The 22,466-nt window shown below is 38.8% G+C and overlaps 1 protein-coding gene, 1 non-coding gene and 1 pseudogene across 2 annotated transcripts; 1 reads left to right on the top strand and 2 right to left on the bottom strand.

Annotated features, from left to right (window-relative positions):
- Nucleotides 1-3,088: 3,088 nt before the first annotated feature.
- Nucleotides 3,089-22,466, bottom strand: part of LOC134328774 (uncharacterized) — an 81,414-nt pseudogene continuing 62,036 nt past the window's right edge.
- Nucleotides 5,378-5,974, bottom strand: LOC134328891 (histone H1-like). The gene has a single exon (XM_063010125.1). It carries the CDS (start codon nt 5,966-5,968, stop codon nt 5,378-5,380), a length of 591 nt encoding a protein of 196 aa, XP_062866195.1. The 5' UTR covers nt 5,969-5,974.
- LOC134329684 (U1 spliceosomal RNA) lies at nt 17,918-18,081 on the top strand. The gene has a single exon (XR_010014908.1). It is a non-coding gene; the product is annotated as a U1 spliceosomal RNA (small nuclear RNA).

Below are 22,466 nucleotides of genomic sequence, written 5' to 3'. Positions count from 1 at the left end.
AAACACTTATCCATCCTGGCCATAAAAAAGGAAATTATTTAAATGAAAAAAATGAAAAAAAAAAAAAAAAAAAAAAAAAAAAAAAAAAAACAGTTCCTTCCACAATCCAAAGACATACAAGTGAAGTGAATTGTAGACACTAAATTGTCCAGGACTGTGTTCGATATAACCTTGTGAACTGATGAACCTTGTGTAATATGTAACAACCGTTCCTGTCATGAATGTAAACAAAGTGTAAAACATGACGTTAAAATCCTAATAAACAAACAAACAAACAGTATATTTTGATTGCATGTATTCTGATATTTCATTGTATTTTAGTATTTCACGTAGCTTAAATATTGTAATATAATAATAATGACCGGGCGAGGGCAGCCAGTGGGGGGGTGGGGGCTGCAGTGCTGTGGGGGGTTGAATCGTGGATTCTCTTGATAATGTCATCAGCAATGGCTCCTAGCTCTTTTAGTACCATCTCCACGAGCCTGTGATGGTCACCACTTCTGAAGTACCACTCACGGTACTGGCACAAGGGCACCTACAGTACAATAAACCAAAAATAAAAAACATTACTAAATTACTAAATAAAATAAAAAACATACTTTTGTAGTGTTGGAATTTACTGCCACATAAACATAGATTTGTGTTTTTTATGAACTTGTTATTCATGGCAGCAGGTCTCAAAATAGTTAAAACTTGATATAAATAATATGATAACATTGGGTCTTTTTGTCTTCAGATAATCTTCTTTAGTAAAGGCTAAATCTGCCCAATAACTACCAGACTTAAATTTATAAAAAGAATCACTGCTCTAGGTTTTATAACAGTTTAAAAAATAAGATATAGTATAGTTAAAAAATACAGTATTTAAAATGCAAATAAAAACAAAAACACTGGTTTGAAACAGTGGGGTCAATATAACTTATATTTTTATTTACTTATGTTTCAATCACTTTTGTACACATTTCTGTCTGATGAAATCTGCTTCGTGATAATTTGTGTAATCTACCCACCTTTGCTAACAATTTACACCCATGTCATTGTTAAATATTTACACCCATGTCAGTGAGAGCTACAGGACACAAAATGTGTTGATTATACTCACAAAGTTAACTGCTGGCTGTGATAGCATGGACAGTACGAGGAGCACATTGCAAGTACTGTTCACATCCGGAAGAAAAGACAAAATCTCTTCTTCTGTCACTAAGCCTTTTGCATTAGGAGGGGGCATTGCGGCTGGGCAATTGGGCATCGATAAGTTAAAATCCGTAGGATCCGTAGCACTATAAACTAGCCGTGTTGTAATACATATGTATGCCACTTTAAGGCACACTACAGTCCTATCTGTATTTGCTTGGTTTAATAACAGTTAATCATGTAAACACAAATAAGTGAGTTTTACAGATGACTAAAAAAGAATGAACCCACCTGAGAAAAGTTGACAGCTGCATGCAAGGCTGAACAGGTGAACATCATCATGGTGATGAACTTGCTTAATTCCAATTTTGTCTTAAATGACTGTGGAAAACCTGAATAAAAATAAATCAAATTTATAGTATTTCAAACAGTAGAACAAAAGCCCAACCTCCACATTGTTCTATCCTCTTGCAGTCATGAAGCATGGGAGGGTGAAAGCTAATGCTGTGTTTACGAAGACAAATTCAGCATCTGTACAAAATTCAGGGCTCTGTGCAGGACACTGGAGTTCCTTCACACCAAACTTGTCTAACCAAAAAGACAATGTTTCATCAAAAAAAACCTTGCCTTTTACACAGCATCTACACATGCATCTCCTTTCTACATTGTGAATAGTTTGCTCAGTTTTCCATTCTTACATGCATATATAAGTGGCTTGTCTAACTATTCACTAAATAAATGACAAATTAATATGCTTCTGTGCAAAACATTGACCAAAGCCAAAGTCACTTTTAATGGTCTTAACAGCAAACCACCTCTCAGAAAATGAGCAAAAACTCTTCAGAATCACTTCTGCATCTTTTACGCCACCATTTGCTTCTCACTCCTCCTTGCTGCAGTGAACTGTTTGGGGAATGGGGGCTGGAGAAGGAAAATTAACTTAAAACGTCTTCCTGTGCAGAAAGGTAAATTCATAAAAAGATTTGAATGTTTGATGTAGAACTCAGATTAACACGTCTGGGTGTTCAGACCATCATTCCATATTAATGCCTGGCTTGTTTTTCTTTCTAAATATCAGTGCAGTTTTAGGGTTGGCCCATATTTTGTCCAGGAGTGTGGACCAATCAAATTACACCCTAATCCAGTCGTAGCCAATTGGAATTTATCCCTCTCTAGATGCGTCCGTTTTTTTCAGCCCTTGTCCCGCCCCTCTACAAACCCACAGCCAATCGTGAGTCTGCGTAAAGGTGCACGTCTGCACGACCAGGTGAAAGCAGAGCAGATGATTGAAATGAAGAGCTGAAGATGTCAGTGTGTTAGGATGTGTAAGTACCAATTTAAACACGTTTATAAATGTACTTGGTTTTAGACTTTTAACAAACACACCTACAAAAACATTAATGTCGTTTCTGATGAATGCAATGCTTTACCACTTCTGCGTATTTACTGTAATACGTCTGTAAATGCTTGGTGTAGAGGACTACCTGATCTATTTAGTATTAATCAGCTCATCAATGGCCACTGTATTTTTACTAGAAATGCAGACGTTGGTGTGGTGTGGTTGGACTGGTAGCTAAACTGAAAATCTTCAAGGTTTAAGTGACTTGTAAAGTGGAGTTCAAAATTATGTCCAGACATCATCTCCATCTAGTTGTGCTAGAAATAAGTTACATCTTGTACCTTACTGCAACTTTGTCATGTGAGTTCAGCACAACAGTGCAGTTCATAAGTGTTTTGTAATTGTGATGTACTAAGTGTAGCGCCCCAATCCCCCTAAGGTGAAAGCTTAGACCTGTCAAGGAAATAAGGATGGGACCCTGGGTCCTGTGAACAATGTAAAGTTCTTACTTAATCTAAATGTTTTCTAGATGATTTTCCTAGACAACCAACAGTACACAATAAGTGAAATAAACCAACAAATACACTTAAATAACACACTATTTACACGCTTTATTGTATACTTTTTAACTTAAATCAAAGTATTTATAAATTATAATTATTTATTATAATTATTATAATTATTACAGGAATAGTTTTAGCTACAAAATTGAAGTTCTAAATCATTTCAATAACCTTTTTAGGGTTTATTCAATAACACAAATGCAATCTTATAAAATAGTTATAAAACAAAGCACATATGAAACAAACTTATGTAACCCTGTTTAAGCACGCTCTCCGCGAATACGGCGGGCCAGCTGGATGTCCTTAGGCATGATGGTCACCCTCTTGGCATGGATGGCGCACAGGTTGGTGTCCTCGAACAGACCGACCAGGTAAGCCTCACTGGCCTCCTGCAGAGCCATGACGGCAGAACTCTGGAAGCGCAGATCGGTCTTAAAGTCCTGAGCGATCTCTCTAACCAGGCGCTGGAAGGGCAGCTTGCGGATGAGCAGCTCAGTGGACTTCTGATAACGGCGGATTTCACGCAGAGCCACGGTACCTGGCCTGTAACGGTGAGGTTTCTTCACACCGCCAGTAGCCGGGGCGCTCTTGCGGGCAGCCTTAGTGGCGAGCTGCTTCCTCGGCGCTTTACCACCGGTGGATTTACGAGCGGTCTGCTTGGTTCTTGCCATCGCGTCTGGAACTCTGCACTTCACCAACTGTAGAACAGAATATGTCAGCCCGCCCAACACGCTCTATTTAAGCACCAGAGCCGCTCCGCGCTCATTGGGCGTCTTGATGAAGCTCTTTTTTCATTGGACGATCGTGCTTACGTCAAATGTCACTTACTGGTCGGCGTTCTGCCACTGCCTCGTTTCAGAAACACAGTATTTCCTCCATGCTGTTGGCGGGATTTATAATACTTTCCTTTGTTTCTTTGTGCTTTTAGAACACAGCTTACAATCGCATTTAAAGTATATACCTTTTAAAAAAATATATTGAATATTTCGTTCATTTTGCTTATTATTATTGTTGTTATTATTAGCATTATTAATATTTTTGTTCCATGTGCATTACACAAACACGTTTGTTGCGCCACTTTTAATCGTCTATATTGTTGGTTTTGCTACTGCAAGTGATCTATAACTTGGCTAATGTATACATATATAGTGAAATATGTAAAGATAGATAAATGGTGAAAAAATAAGTCGTACATATTGATTTGTTAATTTTACCATGTCATAAATCATGTGGTTTATGCCGTGTGAGTCTATGAAACAATATTACATTTGTATTATTTACACTTTATCTGGGGAAATTGCACTTTTTCTGTGGAAATGGGTGGCTCTTAAAAGAGCCTTTTGGTTAGAACACGAGAGCGACTTTACTTGGCCTTGGCTGCTTTCTCGGTCTTCTTGGGCAACAGAACAGCCTGGATGTTAGGCAGCACACCGCCCTGAGCGATGGTTACACCTCCAAGCAGTCTGTTCAACTCCTCGTCGTTACGCACGGCCAACTGCAGATGACGAGGGATGATACGAGACTTCTTGTTATCTCTGGCGGCGTTACCAGCCAACTCGAGGATCTCAGCGGTCAGATACTCCAGCACGGCAGCCAAGTAGACAGGAGCACCAGCGCCCACACGGTGGGCGTAATTACCCTTACGTAGCAGTCTGTGAACACGGCCCACAGGGAACTGAAGGCCGGCACGGGATGAGCGAGTCTTGGCCTTAGCCCGAGTCTTACCACCGGTCTTTCCTCGACCACTCATTTTGATAGTCAGATACGTTCGTGGAACAAAACTGAAGTAAACTTGGAGAGCGCTCGAAACGGTATGATATAGGCAAACTGGCCTCTCTCCTATTGGCTTAGAGAGAAGGCACAGCCTAGCCAATCATAAACGCGCCGTCAAGTCCCAGGGAAACACATACACGCCCCCTCACATACTGCCCCACTCCTCCCCTCTCTTCTCCTCCGTTCTCCCGCCCGTGTAATGTATGATACAGAAAAGCTTCTCTTAAGCAACAATTACTTTATATTATGTCACAATAACATTTACACTAACAATTACATTATGTAAGTAGCTCATATACGTGAGTGCACATACATATACACATTTATACGGACAGTTTTAAGAGGATGTGTGACAAAATCATTACACATAAAACAGGACCAGTCATACTTAGTGTTTTTAACTCCTTGCTTATTACACTCTCCACAAAATATGTATGAATAGTTGTATGTTCGCATGCATGCTTATATGTATGTATGTGTTTAGGAAACGCGACTCTTTATGGGAGGAAATAGGTGGCTCTTAAAAGAGCCGTTTTAAGAAAACGAAGTTAATAAAACAGGAACATGTTTACTTCTTCTTGGGTGCAGCTTTTTTGGCCTTGGCCGCTTTGGGCTTAGCGGTCTTAGGTTTGGCTGCCTTGGCTTTTTTAGGACTCTTGGCTGCCTTCTTGGGGCTCTTGGTGGCTTTCTTAGCGGCGGCAGCGGGTTTCTTGACCTTCTTGGGGGACTTCTTAGCTGCGGGCTTCTTGGCTGTTACCTTCTTGGGCTTCTTTGCAGCGGCGGGTTTCTTTGCGGCCTTTTTCACTTTAGGAGCGGCGGCTTTTTTGGCCGCGGGCTTCTTCGCCTCGGTCTGCTTCTTGTTGAGCTTGAAAGATCCTGAGGCGCCGGTGCCCTTGGTCTGCACCAGGATGCCCTTGGTCACCAGGCTTTTGACGGCGAGTTTGACGCGGGAGTTGTTCTTCTCCACGTCGTATCCACCTGCAGACAGAGCTTTCTTTAGGGCGGCCAGGGACACGCCGCTCCTCTCCTTGGAAGCGGAAACAGCTTTGACGATCAGCTCGCCGACGCTGGGACCCGCTTTCTTGGGTTTGGTCGCGGTCTTCTTTTTAGGAGCCTTGGCGGGGGCCGAGCTGGCCGGTGCTGGAGCTTCTTCTACCATCGTTGTTGGAGCTAAAACGGCGCTAAGAAAGAGCGAGTGAAGCGCTGTGCTCTGTTGTACAGAGACTCCTCCCTCTTACGAGAGGGGGCGGGGCTTTATAGCACACGTGAGAACTGTGTAGACTCAACTCGATCAGCGCAGCGTCTGTGTGCTTCCGTGACACATGCGCACTTGTGTTTTCTCATGGCAAATAGTGATTAAAATACAAGTCCTGATATAAAATACGAGGTAATAAAGTGCACGTCGGCCGAACATAAGTTCTCTCGTTCATGTAAAAGCCCGCAAAGGGAACCTAACGATGCTCTGTTTCCTTGTGTTCTGCTAAAACAGCACACCGCTCCTGATGCGTAAAGCGACGCAGCGCACATTTCACATCTTATTACACGTAAAAATATGCTGAGGAAACCCGATCTTCTTGTAGACACAGACTGAAAAGAGCAAACCAGACCTTGGTGTTTTCCACATGCATTTATAAGCGGATGTGAGCTTCCTTTTCTACTAGAAAAATAGGCTGTTTAGTGCGATGTAAAACACAGCTACCAAGCAGGACTAGGTCGAGTCCAGGGTGCTTAACTGTCATGTAGCTGAAAGAACAAATGGTTTGGAAACAGTTTGATTGGCTGCAGGTAAGCAACAAGCACTTCCTGTGTATTGTACCTACCATTTCCGTCAGATCGGCTGTTTGTAAATGTGTCTCGGCATTGGTAAAAGTGTTTCAGCTCTTGTAAATTTGTTTTTGTTTTTTTGTAATTTTGTTTTCTAAAATGTTAATTTGTTTTGCACTTCTCGGCCACCGTACAAGGTACTAAACTTATCAAAATACAATGTTTTTCCTGCCTCTCGCTCTACTGTTACCAGGAGAAAACAAAAAAACAAACAACAAAAAAAGGGCTTTACCCCCTACTCTGCTTTTAAGTTTGATTAAAATATTACATAACTAAGTTAAACTTTTAACTACCAGAGAAGATACACAACATGACAAAAAAAACTTTGGCGGTTTGTCTGGTTGGTGGCGCAGGAGGGGAAGAGATGACTCCCGCTCAGCCAAAACAAAGTACATGCTCGGAGTTTCTCAGGAATGGAGTTCCAGAGTTTGGGATCAGATATACTAAAAGCCCTGTCACATAGAACGAAGCCTGAAAGGGGGACAACAAGTAAGTTTTAATCTGATGACCGAAGTGAACCGAGTAGGTGAGTATGGATGAAGTAAATCAGTGAGATATGTAAGTGCTTGGCCATGCAAGGCTTTAAAAACCAACAAAAGAACCTAATATTGAATGTGGTATTGGATGGGTAGCCAGTGGAGCTGTTTAAGTGTAGGAGTTATGTGATCACGTGATCTTGTATGTGTTAGGACCCTCGCGGCTGAATTTTGTACATGCTGTAGCCTCTTCAGCCCGGAGACAAGGAGCCCATAACGAACAGCATTACAATAGTGCATTACAATAGTTTCAGTTGAAGAGAATGAAATAAAGTCTAGAGATGTTCTTAAGGTGAAAATATCCAGTTTTAGCAACATTTTTTATGTGAAATTTAAAAGAAAGAGTGGAGTCTAGAATGACAGCAAGATTGTGGACCTGAGACAGGGAAGAATTGGTAAAATCTGGGAATTTTAACATATCATATTACTTTTTACAATTCTCCAAAAGTGCCACCAGAGGGAAGCAACACAATTTTTTTTTTTTTACCACGGTCAAAAGAAATCTGGTGGTCACAAATAAACATAAGGCCAAAATTACAGTGGTCTGTCTACCTGCATATGCTCATAACATAGCCGTTAAGCTGTATTTAATTAACCAGAGCTTTCATATACGTATATGATTTAAGTATACACTCTATCTTTATCCTGACATTCTTTTCTTTGTTCTTTATTTCTGGCGGTCTCCTGCTGTTTTTAACTGGAAGCCCCGCCCTCAGTCACTCCACCCTATCGCTCATTGGTTGCAGTGTAGAACAGGCTGCAACCAATCAGAAGCCACTTGTACTGCAAAAAGACAGAAAGAGAGAACAACCAAACACAAATACATAAAAACAGAAAAAAAACGTGTCCCTCAGGCACGTAACAATATCATATCAGTATTTTTTTATTTTTCAATTCTCCAAGTGCCACAAGAGGGCGACATTACAAGATTTTTTTTACCAGCTAGGTCACATGATCTCATTTTACCATAATATTATATAATAAAAAATAATATTAGTTTTTATAACAAATATCCAAAACTGATACAAGAGGGCGACATTTCAATTTTTTTTTGACTGACCACAAATAATCACAAGGCTAAAATTACAGTGGTCTGTCTACCTGCATGTGCTCAAAACATTACCTTGTAGCTGTATTTACTTAACCAGTGCTTTAGAAGTATACTCTATCTTTGTCTTGACATTCTTTTCTTTCTTTTTTTTATTTGTGGCGGTCGTCTGCTGCTTTTTTACTAAAAGTCCCGCCCCCTGTCACTCCATCATAGCTCTCATTGAATGCAGTGGAGAAAACGCTGCAACCAATCAGCAGCCACTTGTACTGCAAAAATACAGAAAGACAGAAAGAGAGAACAACCAAACACAAATACTGTACATGAAAACAGACAAAAAAACACGTGTCCCTCAGGCACGTAACAATATTATCTCACAATTTGTTTTTTACAGTTCTCCAAAAGTGCCACAACAGGGCGACATTAAAAAGATTTGTTTTACTATGGTCACAAGATCTCATATTACCACATCATATTACTTTTTTGCAATTTTTTAAAAGTGCCACAACAGGGCGACATTAAAATGTTTTTTTTTTTTTACCCGTTCGGTCACATGAACTTATTTTACCATATCATGTTAAATTTTTTTTTACAGTTTTCCAAAACTGCCACAAAGCAGCGACATTACAAGGATTTTTTTTTTACTATGGTTAAAATACCTCATATTACCACATAATATTATATTATATAATATAAATTATAATAACTTTTTTTTGCAATTCTTCAAAAGTGCCACAAGAGGGCGACATTACAAGATTTTTTTTCCATGGTCACATGATCTAAGTTTAACTATCATGTTAATTTGTTTTACAGTTTTTTAAAACACTGCCACAAAAGGGTGACATTACAATGATTTTTTGCTTTACCATGGTCAACAGACCTCAAATTACCATATCATATTAGCTTTTATAACAATTCTTTAAAAGTTTTTTTTTTTACCATGGTCACAAGAAAACTGGCCACAAATAATCACAAGGCTAAAATTACAGTGGTCTGTCTTCCTGCATGTGCTCATAACATAACCTTGTAGCTGTATTTACTTAACCAGTGCTTTAAAAGTATTCACTCTATCTTTGTATTGACATCATTTTCTTTTTTTATTCGTGGCGGTCTCTTGCTGTTTTTTTTTACTGGAAGCCCCGCCCCCAGTTACTCCACCATTTCTCTAATTGGATGCAGTGAAGAACAGGCTTAAACCAATCAGCAACCACTTGTACTGCTTATCCCCAGTCAGTCCATCATATCTCTGATTGGTTGCAGTGGAAAACAGGCTTAAACTAATCAGCAGCCACTTGTACTGCAAAAATACAGAAAGACAGAAACAGAGAACAACCAAACACAAATACATGAAAACAAAAAAAACACGTGTCCCTCAGGCATGTAACAATATGAAATCACTATTTTTTTTTTTTAATTCCCCAAAAGTTCCACAACAGGGCGACATTACAAAGATTTTTTTTTTACCATGGTCACAAGATCTCATATTACCACATAATATTACTTTTTTGCAAATCTCCAAAAGTGCCACAAGAGGGCGACATTACAAGATTTTTTTTTTTTTTTATCAACTTGGTCACATGAACTCATTTCACCATATCATGTTAATTTTTCAATTTGCAATTCCAAAACTGCCACAAGAGGGCGACATTACAAAAATCTTTTTTTACCATGTTCACAAAACCTCATTTTACCATATTATATTAGTTTTTGTAACAATTCTCCAAAAATGTAACAAGAGGGCGACATCTCAATTGTTGTTTTTACCACAGTCACAAGAAATCTGGTGGCCACAAATAAACACAAGGCCAAAATAACAGTGGTCTGTCTACCTGCATGTGCTCATAACATACGTTGTAGCTGTATTTACTCAACCAGAGCTTTCAAAGTATACAGGTCGCCTGCTGCTTTTATATTGAAAGTCTCGTCCCCAGTAACTCCACCATGTCTTTAATTGGTTGCAGTAGTGAACAGGCTCGTAACAATATCATATCACTATTTTTTTTTTTTTTTTTTTGCAATTCTTCAAAAGTGCCACAACAGGGCGACATTACAAAGATTTTTGTTTACCAACATGGTCACATGATCTCATTTTACCACATCATATTACTTTTTAAAACAATTTTCCAAAAGTGCCACAGAAGGGTGACATTTCAATTTATTTTTACCATGGTCACAACAAAACTGGCCACAAATAATAAAAGTATACACTCTTGCTTTGTCTTTAAATTTTCATTTTCAGCATTCAGCAGACGCTTTTATCCAAAGCAACTTACATTTTGCAGTCTAAGCAATTGAGGGTTAAGGGCCTTGCTCAAGAGCCCAACGGTGGAAGCCTGGCAGTGATGAGGTTTTAACCATCAACCGTCTGCTTACTAGTCAAGTATCTTAACCGTTAAGCTACAACTGCCCTTGAGATTCTTCTCCTTTTTTTTTTTTTCATATTGAAAGTCCCGCCCCCAGTCACTCCACCATGTCTCTAAATGGTTGCAGTAAAGAACAGGCTCATAACAATATCATATCACTATTTTTTTTTTGCAATTTTTCAAAAGTGCCTTAAGAGGGCGACATTAAAAGATTGTTTTTACCAATTCGGTTACATGAACTCATTTTACCATGTCATGGTAATTTTTTTTACAGTTTTCCAAAACTGCCACAAGACGACAACGACATTACAAGGATCTTTTTTTTTCCATATTCACAAAACCTCATATTACCACATCATATTACTTTATTGCAATTCTCCAAAAGTGCCACAAGAGGGCGACATCTCAATTTATTTTGTTTTAACCAGTCACATGAAAACTGGTGTCCACAAATAATCACAAGGCTAAAATTACAGTGGTCTGTCTTCCTGCATGTGCTCATAACATAACCTTGTAGCTGTATTTACTTAACCAGTGCTTTAGAAGTATTCACTCTATCTTTGTCTTGACATTCTATCCTTTTCTTTTTTTTAATCATGCCAGTCTCTTGCTGTGTTTTTTACTGGAAGCCCCGCCCCCAGTCACTCAACCATATCTCTCATTGGATGCAGTGGATAAAACACTGCATTCAATCAGCAGCCACTTGTACCGCAAAAAGGCAGAAAGACAGAAAGAGAGAACAACCAAACACAAATAAATACATGAAAACTGAAAATATTTCTTTTACCATGGTCACAGGATCTCATATTACCACATCATATTACTTTTTTACAATTTCTCAAAACTGCCACAAGAGGGCGACATTACAAATATTTATTTTACCATGGTCAACAGACCTCATATTACCATATCATATTAGTTTTCATAACAATTCTCCAAAAATGTAACAAGAGAGCGACATCTCAATTTTTTTTTACCATGGTCACAAGAAAACTGGCCACAAATAATCACAAGGTTAAAATTACATTGCTCTGTCTACCTGCATGTGCTCATAACATAACCTTGTAGCTGTATTTACTTAACCAGTGCTTTAAAAGTATAGACTCTATGTTTGTCTTGTCTTTGTCTTTGGCTTAATTTATTTGCGTTGTGACTTTTTTATTTGCGTTGTGACTAGTTTTATTTGTGTTGTGGCTTAATTTATTTGCATTGTGATTTTTTAAATTCGTGTTGTGGCTTAATTTATTTGCGTTGTGACTTTTTATTTGCGTTGTGACTTTTTATTTGCGTTGTGACTTTTTTTATTTGTGTTGTGGCTTATATCTATCTATCTATCATCTATCTTTTTATCAATTCTCCAAAAGTGCCACAAGAGGGCGACATTACAAGATTTGTTTTGTACCATGCTCACAAGAAAATTTGTGGCCACAAATAAACACAAGGCCAAAATTACAGTGGTCTGTCTACCTGCATGTGCTCTTAACATAGCCTGTAGCTGTATTTACTTAACCAGTGCTTTAAAAGTATACATTGTAATTGGTTGCAGTAGAGAACAGGCTGCAACCAATCAGCAGCCACTTGTACTGCTAATGTTTAGTCACTTCACCATCGGCCTTTCCCAAATCGTTCTCTCCTCACTAACACTCTACTACAGAGTCACACTCCATATGAAGTCACACTGTGCTGTGAAGGCTGCTTCCTCATCAGCAGCCTCATGTCTTGCGCTCCGTTATCATTTCAGCATCTCCAAACGGAAATACGAGCTTAGGAGACGCAAGAACCTGCTACTTTATAACTAGTATAAATGTATAGTTATGTTTTAATTCTCCAAAAAATGGTGTTACAGTTTTTCTCAATTGCTTTGGTGCATTTCTCTGATCAGAATTAAAATTCTCATAACTGTTAGTTCAGCCTCCACAAGATTTAGTCATTTGTGCACATCATAGTAGCAGTTTCTCATCCCTTCCAACAAATTACAAATGCTTTTGGACATGCATCAATTGCTTCCATACAATTCTCTGCTGTTTTATAACATTATCATTTGCTTATGTCATGTCTGTCAAAATGAACTATACTTATGAATGCTGAATAGTCATTCCCAATAAAACTAATAGTCCTCATTTCATTGCTTAAATCATTACATACAAAAATGTTGAACTATTTCTCAAGATCAGTCAAGCAAATCTTACCAAAACATTTGCTGACTTTTTTTAGACACTCTTTACTGGGACATAATACCTGAGAATGAGAGGGGTCTAAATGGAGACCATCTGAACAAGTATGTTGTAATATGGGATAATGTGAGTTTTTACCACTCAGATTTGGTCAGGCAGTGGTTTGCAGCACATGAAAGGATGCTGGTGGAATATTTCCCTCCCTACTCCTCATTCCTTAATCCAATAGAGGAGTTTTTCTCTGCCTGGAGGTGGAAGGTATATGACTGGCATCCACATACCCAAATGGCCCTGCTAGTGGCCATGGATGCAGCATGTAATGACATCACAGCAGAGTCCTGCAGAGGGTGGATTTGCTACTTAAGGAGATACTTTCCTTACTGCATTGCCAGGGATGATATTCGCTGTAATGTCGATGAAAATATGTGGCCAGACAGACAGGAACGTCTGGATGTGCAAGAATGATTTACAGTACTGTGTATGTTGTATGTTCCAATTCAGTTCCAATATGTACTGCAATATTGTTTACAGTTGTGCACAGCTCTACCCAAAGGGTGTTTCTTATGTTTGTTGTAAATAAGTTTGTACTTTGCTATAGCACAATGCTGTGAACAAATTAGAATTGCAAAGAGCATATTCAGTAAAAATGTGAAACATACAGTGTATCACAAAAGTGAGTACACCCCTCACATTTCTGCAAATATTTTATTATATCTTTTCATGGGACAACACTATAGAACTAAAACTTGGATATAACTTAGAGTAGTCAGTGTACAACTTGTATAGCAGTGTAGATTTACTGTCTTCTGAAAATAACTCAACACACAGCCATTAATGTCTAAATGGCTGGCAACATAAGTGAGTACACCCCACAGTGAACATGTCCAAATTGTGTGACCACCATTATTATCCAGCACTGCCTTAACCCTCCTGGGCATGGAATTCACCAGAGCTGCACAGGTTGCTACTGGAATCCTCTTCCACTCCATCACGGAGCTGGTGGATGTTAGACACCTTGAACTCCTCCACCTTCCACTTGAGGATGCGCCACAGGTGCTCAATTGGGTTTAGTCCATCACCTTTACCTTCAGCTTCCTCAGCAAGGCAGTTGTCATCTTGGAGGTTGTGTTTGGGGTCGTTATCCTGTTGGAAAACTGCCATGAGGCCCAGTTTTCGAAGGGAGGGGATCATGCTCTGTTTCAGAATGTCACAGTACATGTTGGAATTCATGTTTCCCTCAATGAACTGCAGCTCCCCAGTGCCAGCAACACTCATGCAGCCCAAGACCATGATGCTACCACCACCATGCTTGACTGTAGGCAAGATACAGTTGTCTTGGTACTTCTCACCAGGGCGCCGCCACACATGCTGGACACCATCTGAGCCAAACAAGTTTATCTTGGTCTCGTCAGACCACAGGGCATTCCAGTAATCCATGTTCTTGGACTGCTTGTCTTCAGCAAACTGTTTGCGGGCTTTCTTGTGCGTCAGCTTCCTTCTGGGATGACGACCATGCAGACCGAGTTGATGCAGTGTGCGGCGTATGGTCTGAGCACTGACAGGCTGACCTCCCACGTCTTCAACCTCTGCAGCAATGCTGGCAGCACTCATGTGTCTATTTTTTAAAGCCAACCTCTGGATATGACGCCGAACACGTGGACTCAACTTCTTTGGTCGACCCTGGCGAAGCCTGTTCCGAGTGGAACCTGTCCTGGAAAACCGCTGTATGACCTTGGCCACCATGCTGTAGCTCAGTTTCAGGGTGTTAGCAATCTTCTTATAGCCCAGGCCATCTTTGTGGAGAGCAACAATTCTATTTCTCACATCCTCAGAGAGTTCTTTGCCATGAGGTGCCATGTTGAATATCCAGTGGCCAGTATGAGAGAATTGTACCCAAAACACCAAATTTAACAGCCCTGCTCCCCATTTACACCTGGGACCTTGACACATGACACCAGGGAGGGACAACGACACATTTGGGCACAATTTGGACATGTTCACTGTGGGGTGTACTCACTTATGTTGCCAGCTATTTAGACATTAATGGCTGTGTGTTGAGTTATTTTCAGAAGACAGTAAATCTACACTGCTGTACAAGCTGTACACTGACTACTCTAAGTTATATCCAAGTTTCATGTCTATAGTGTTGTCCCATGAAAAGATATAATGAAATATTTGCAGAAATGTGAGGGGTGTACTCACTTTTGTGATACACTGTACATATTGAGTGTCTTGTACTCATTTACCTCACTAAATACAGTAATGTGTAACTTAACTGTAGATTTCAGATGGGTGTGCTAATAGTGTATAGTGCTGTCTTGAGCATTTTCAGGTAGTGTCACCATGATCTGACTTTTTTGCATTGGAAAACACTTACAGAGTGAACTGTCATAATGAAAACATGACAAAGCCATTTGACTATCTTGTTCATAAACAATGGAGTCAGGACTTTTTTTTTGATGACACTAACACTTTTATTGACATGAATACTTGCACGCTTGACACGCTTTTGCAAGTTATCAACTAGGTTTTGCAGTTTGTACTAATTGTTTTGAGAAATGCACTTACTGTTGTGCAAATGTTAATAGTGATGTGAGAAATGCACCAAAGCCACTGAGAATTTTTTTTTGCCATTTATGAAGTTTAAGTTCACCGATCACAGATTTCATTACTTTCTTTAAAAAGACTGAAGAAGACTGTGCCTAAATTTTCCCTAACACCTTATGAGGATAATTTAATATAATATTTTACATTTGTAAGTTGTTTCCTCCATTCACCTTTCCTAGCTGCACTTCTGTGGAGTGTGGTGGTTGATTGTGCTCTTGTGTTCACTCGCTGTTGAAGGGTTTTACAGTTCACTTCCCCTCCGTCCTAATTACTTTGGGACAGCCCTTAATGTGGTGAGCACTCCACGTGAACGCGCAAACAGAGGTGGAGTGGAGAGGCGGAGTGAGTAGGGAGCGGATTGGGATTGGGGACATATCTGTTATTGGTTGCAGTGGAGAACAGGCTGCAACCAATCAGCAGCCACTTGCACTGCAAAATGACAGAAAGAGAGAACAACCAAACACGACATTACAAGAATTTTTTACCAACATGGTCACGTTTTCATTTTACCATTTCATGTAATTTTTTTTAACAATTCTCCAAAAGTGTTCTAAGAGGGCGACATTACAAATATTTTTTTCTATTATGGTCACAAGACATATACTATATTGCCATAAGTATTCACTCACCTGCCTTCACACCTATATGAACTTGAGTGACGTATCATTCTTAATCCATAGGGTTTAATATGATATCGCCCCACCCTTAGCAGCTATAACAGCTTCAACTCCTCTAGGAAGGCTTTCCACAAGGTTTAGGAGTGTGTTTATGGGAATTTTGACCATTCTTTCAGAAGCGCATTTGTGAGGTCAGATACTGATGTTGGACGAGAAGGCCTGGCTCGCAGTCTCAGCTCTAATTCATCCCAAAGGTGTTCTATCGAGTTGAGGTCAGGACTCTGTGAAGACCAGTCGAGTTCTTCCACACCAAACTCGCTCGTCTAAGTCTTTATGCATTATCTCTGGTGCGCAGTCATGTTGGAACAGGAAGGGACCATCCCCAAACTGGGAACACAAAGTTGGGAGCATGAAATTGTCCACAATCTCTTGGTATGCTGAAGCATTAAGAGTTCCTTTCACTGGAACTAAGGGGCCGAGCCCAACTCCTGAAAAACACCCCCACACCATAATCCCCCCTCCACCACACTTTACACTTGACACAATGCAGTCAGACAAGTACCGTTCTCCTGGCAACCGCCAAACCCAGACTCGTCGATCGGGTTGCCAGACAGAGAAGTGTGATTCGTCACTCTAGAGAACACGTCTCCACTGCTCTAGAGTCCAGTGGCGGTGTGCTCTACACCACTGCATCCGACGCGTTGCATTATGCTTGGTGATGTAAGGCTTGGATGCAGCTGCTTGGCTGCATTCTATGAAGCTCTACACACTGTTCTTCAGCTAATCTGAAGGCCACATGAAGTTTGGAGGTCTGTAGCAATTGACTCTGCAGAAAATTGGCGACCTCTGTGCACTATGAGCCTCAGCTCTGTTATTTTACATGGCACTAACACTTCATGGCTGTTGTTCCCAATCGCTTCCACTTTGTTATAATAGCACTGACAGTCGATTGTGGAATATTTAGTAGCGAGGAAATTTCATGACTGGACTTGTTGCACAGGTGGCATCTTATTACAGTACCATGCTGGAATTCACTGTGCTCCTGAGACCCATTCTTTCACTAAAGTTTGTAGAAGCAGTCTGCATGCCTAGGTGCTTGATTTTATACACATGTGGCCATGGAAGTGATTGGAACACCTGAATTCAATTATTTGGATGGGTGAGTAAAAACTTTTGGCAATATAGTGTATTAACATTTCAAATGACTTTTTTACAATTCTTCAAAAGTGCCAAAAGAGGGCAACATCACAAGATTTTTTTTTTACCAAGATCTCATATTGCCATATCATAACTAATTTTAACAGTTCATTAAAAGTGCCACAAGAAGGCAACATCACAATTTTTTCAACATGGTCACAAGATCTTGCATTATCATATCATATAACTTTTTTTTTTTTTTTTTTTACAATTCTCCAAAAGTTCCACAGGAGGAGTTTGCATGTTCTCCCTTTGTCTGCATGGTTTTCCTCCAGGTGCTACGGTTTTTTTCAAAATCCACCTGACAAGCATGCCCTTTGACATAGCTCAATCATGAAACGGTCAATTTAGCCTAAGAAATAGTGCAAACGGCTAATTATGTGCCCAGTGCTGAAGCTGATCTAAAACACCGGTCTCTTTAACGTTTGTATCAACAAGCTTTTTATGTGAATGCTGCCTTTCCAAAAATAGCTCTGGACAACCACTTTTTTTTTCCAACGCAAAAACACCACAAATCCGTCTTATCGTTCGGAGCTGCACGCAAAAGAACAACAAATCAGAATGAAAATCATTCAGAACAAGAAACTAAATGAATACGGTCGGCTTAAATCTACAAGCTCCTTCGTTGCTACCACAGAAATCACGGGAAAGCGAACGCGGTCCCTCATTATCGAGTGGAGCTCACTGTGAGTGTGAACGGTGTGTGATTCGGTGTCTCTGTTCGGCGGTGCTTCTGAGCCTCATACTTACCTGGCAGGGGCGAGACCATGATCAAGAAGGTGGTTCACCCAGGGTGAGGCTCAGCCATTGCACTCCGGTTGTGCTGACCGCTGCGAATTCCCCAAATGTGGGAATCTCGACTGTATAATTTCTGATAGTGGGGGACTGTGTTCGCGCTCTCCCCTGATTTCTGTGGTAGCAAAGAAAGAGTTTATTACTGCAGGATGATTGTTTGCTATTGGTTTGTTGTTTTTTAGTAAAGTGTATCAAATGCTTTCCAAAGAAAATTCTGTGTCTCTATTTACGTTTTTATTTTTTGCACAATTTGAACAAAGCATAAAAGAATAAACACATTACTAGAAATGCTCCAAAAGTACTTGGAATGATTTTTTTACATGAATTTCCATTCAAATTTAAGACCTTTTTTGCCGTCTCCTGTAGAACTGCCATTTTGGAAATCACTTTGCACATCAGCGTTATGCATGGTGTGGTGAGAGACTCGACCAGCGGTCAACAGTGAGAACAAAGGTTGACATATTGTGCATTAATTGATTAATATCTGATAATGAGGGACCGCGTTAGCTTTATTACTCTACCAATACTCACTCATACTCATTATTACTCTACTAATACTCACTCACTCATTATTACTCTAATACTCACCCATATTCATAATTACTATACTAATACTCACTCACTCATTATTACTCTACTAATACTCACCCATATTCATAATTACTATACTAATACTCACTCACTCATTATTACTCTACTAATACTCACCCATATTCATAATTACTATACTAATACTCACTCACTCATTATTACTCCAGTAATACTCACTCACTCATTAGTGAGTATTAGTAGAGTAATAATGAGTATGAGTGAGTATTACTGGAGTAATAATGAGTGAGTGAGTATAAGTAGAGTAATAATGAGTATGGGTGAGTATTACTGGAGTAATAATAAGTGAGTGAGTATTAGTAGAGTAATAATGAGTGAGTGAGTATTAGTGAAGTAATAATGAGTGAGTGAGTATTAGTGGGGTAATAATGAGTGAATGAGTATTAGTGGTGTAATAATGAGTATGAGTGAGTATTAGTGGGGTAATAATGAGTGAATGAGTATTAGTAAAGTAATAATGAGTATGAGTGAGTATTAGTTGAGTAATAATCAGCGAGTGAGTATTAGTAGAGTAATTATGACTATGAGTGAGTATTAGTAGAGTAATAATCAATGAGTGAGTATTAGTGGAGTAATAATGAGCATGAGTGAGTATTACTGGAGTAATAATGAGTATTAGTAGAGTAATAATGAGTGAGTGAGTATTAGTAGAGTAATTATGAGTATGAGTGAGTATTACTGGAGTAATAATGAGTGAGTATTAGTGGAGTAATAATGAGCATGAGTGAGTATTAGTGGAGTAATAATGAGTGAGTGAGTATTACTGGAGTGATAATGAGTGAGTTAGTATTAGTAGAGTAATAATGAGTTAGTATTAGTAGATAAGCATGAAAGAGCTACTATAAATGGCCAGAAAGCGTGTAAGAGACTTCACTGATCACTGGTAGATATGAAATAGCAACAGAGGAGGAGGATCCTCCAGCATCACACAGCTCGTATCCAGAAGGACGTGTTTTGTTATCTAAATCTGAAGGACTTTCAAGAGCAGCTTATTTGTCTCAGGCATTATTTGTACCAAATAATGTTGCCAAAAACATGGACACATTAATGATTAATTTTGTTTGGAAAAACAAGCCCCGTTATTTAAAGAAGGATATTATATCCAATCTTTATGAACAAGGTGGTTTAAATGTATTAGATTATTCCACTTCAAACTACACTTTTAAGATTAACTGGTTAAAAAACTTTATTAAAACTAGCTCTTCACTGTGGAATATATTCCCCCAATACTTATTTGAACAACTCAGAGGGATAACTTTCCTTTTGAAATGTAACTTTGATATTAATAAATTACCTATTATGCTATCTAGATTCCACAAACAAGTGCTACAAACATGGTGCTTGGTCTATAAACACAACTTCTCTCCACACAACTTTTTCATTTGGAATAACAAGTACATCACTCATCAGAATAAATCTTTCTTTTTTAAGAACTGGTTTCAAGCTAATATTCTACTAGTTTGTCAGCTGTTGAATACAGATAATAACTTTTTAAGTATTAATGAGCTTCGTCTCAAGTTTAACTGCCAAATTTCAGATAAAGAATACTTAATGGTTTTAGAATCAATATCTGACAAGAGTTTGTCTTTATTTAAAAACTACAGCACAAATCATTATATAGACATAAACACAATAAACAAACACTTGTTTCTGGGTGACATTGATATTATTAATGATAAATGTAGCAATAAAATGGTCCGATCCTTATTTAATTATTAGTATACTCCTCCTTCAAAATCTTTATGGATCTCAATGTTTCCTGACTTAATATGGGACGATACTTGGAGTGTACTTAAACGATATTGTATTGCGAATAAAACTAAAGAAGAATTTTTTAGGATAATACATAAGATTTATCCTGCTAAGGTTACTTTGGAAAGATTCAGACTGGATATAGATTATTGTTGTTCTTTCTGTAATGGAGACAAAGAAACTATTAAGCATCTTTCTTTTTTTTTTATGTCCCATTGTATCTATGTTTTGGCATGAAATGGTTCGGTTTTTGAATGAAAAACTTAAAATGAATTTGTCTTTGGATATGCAAGTTGTGTTATTACATTTCTACAGAGATGGTACCCCTACAAATAGAAAATATGTGATTGATTTATTTGTGGTTCTTGGTAAATATCATATACAGTATATATATATACTCATCATGATGGGGACCCCCTCTTGTTTATCCTCTTGTTTATCCTCTTGTTTGTCCATTCTCTGTAAAGTTTAGTACACATTTGAAATATCAGTAAAATAATTTTGCTTCAGGTCAACAAACAAACAGAAAAAAAAAACCAGATGAACCTAAATGTAAGTGCGTGTTATCACAGAGCTCATGGTGCACTTTACCCTCCCCCACCCCACTTAGTTACACGCGGGAATCTACATTTTAGGAACACCTGAATTTAAAGGTATCCAGTACAACACCATCACTGACTGTAGACTCAAACTGCTAAAACACATGATTACATTCACACCTGTGTGTGTTTTATCTACATTTAAACCCTCATTTGTTTAAATACCAAGTCATGCAGGTGAAAAACGAGGTGAAAGCATCAGTATGTGTTGTGTGTTGGACGGATTAAAGCTCTGAGTACAGCCTGAGTTTACAGTTGAATAGAAGAGTAAAACAGGTCTTACCTGCAGCAGCTTCACACTTTCCTCGTGCTCCAGTCTGTTCCTCTCTCGGGACTCCAGCTCGTGCCGCTCCACACAGCGCTGATGATGCTCGCGCAGCCTCTGAAACCTCCGTGTCTCGCGCGCACCGAGCATGATTATAATGATGCGTTCAAGGTGCACAGAGAAAGTGCAGAACTGCACACGTGCGTTTATGATGGCGGGGTGTTTTATCAAATGTTTCAGTGCCAATTTACTTCTCATGAAGTTAATCACTCTCCCATAAAATCATTACCCAAACACAGCTTCAGAGACATTTTATTAAACGCTTTAATGTGTTGTAGAAATCTGTACATTAAAGAAAATACAACATTCTTTTTAATAATATCAATTATCAGGTCAGGGGATGGCTTAATTAACTCAGAAGGAGCTCAAATTGTTGTATGACTTCAAAATAATTACTAAAACAAAAGAGGGCTGAGCAGTTCTTCATTTCAGAATAAAATATATTCATACAGATCAAGTTAATAAACAATTTCAGTGTGTCTTGAACAAAGCATTAGTAGTTCACAGGTGCTTAATTGCTCTCTCTCCATCCCCTCCCCCACCCTGACTCTGGACCTGTTATGACATGAACCAGTATGACATGAACGCAGTATGAAATGTCCCACCACAACACTACACTATATTTAATGCTATTTATTTTTACTGATGCTTTTACATCAGATACAGTAGATAACAACATATTGTGCAAAATAATTTAGCATGAACTACATAGAACAAATGGATACTTCTGATCAAATTCCATGTTTTACTGATTTTGTAAAAGTAAGTAAAATAAAAAGTTTACACATTCTCTACAGGAAACAAAGTGCTGCACATTTTAATGCATGATTACTTTTTACTTGCTGAATGTAAGTACTAGGGGGAAAAAAACAATGTGCCTGGTATAAAAGTAATAATGCATTAAAAAGCTAACTTTTTTTTTCTTTTAGTTACATACAGAAAAAATATTGTTCAAATTTCTATCCCATAGAAGAGACATTAAGACGTTTAAACCAATAACAAAACATGGAATTCACCTAGCTGTGCCCAAACCACTGCGTATTATGTATTTATATAACATGTATGACATCTTTATAGTGTGATTTGAATATTTGTGCTCTGTCATTCAATTTGAAAAGAGAAAACCTGATCCTGAAGTTTACTTGGAAAGCTTATGTTCTTGCCCCTCCCCCACACCCAGTCCTGCATAAATGTAAAAAAATGGCATAAAT

This window comes from Trichomycterus rosablanca, chromosome 15 (genome assembly GCF_030014385.1).
Source record: "Trichomycterus rosablanca isolate fTriRos1 chromosome 15, fTriRos1.hap1, whole genome shotgun sequence".
NCBI lineage: Eukaryota > Metazoa > Chordata > Actinopteri > Siluriformes > Trichomycteridae > Trichomycterus > Trichomycterus rosablanca.
This window is presented reverse-complemented; position numbering and strand designations above follow the sequence as displayed.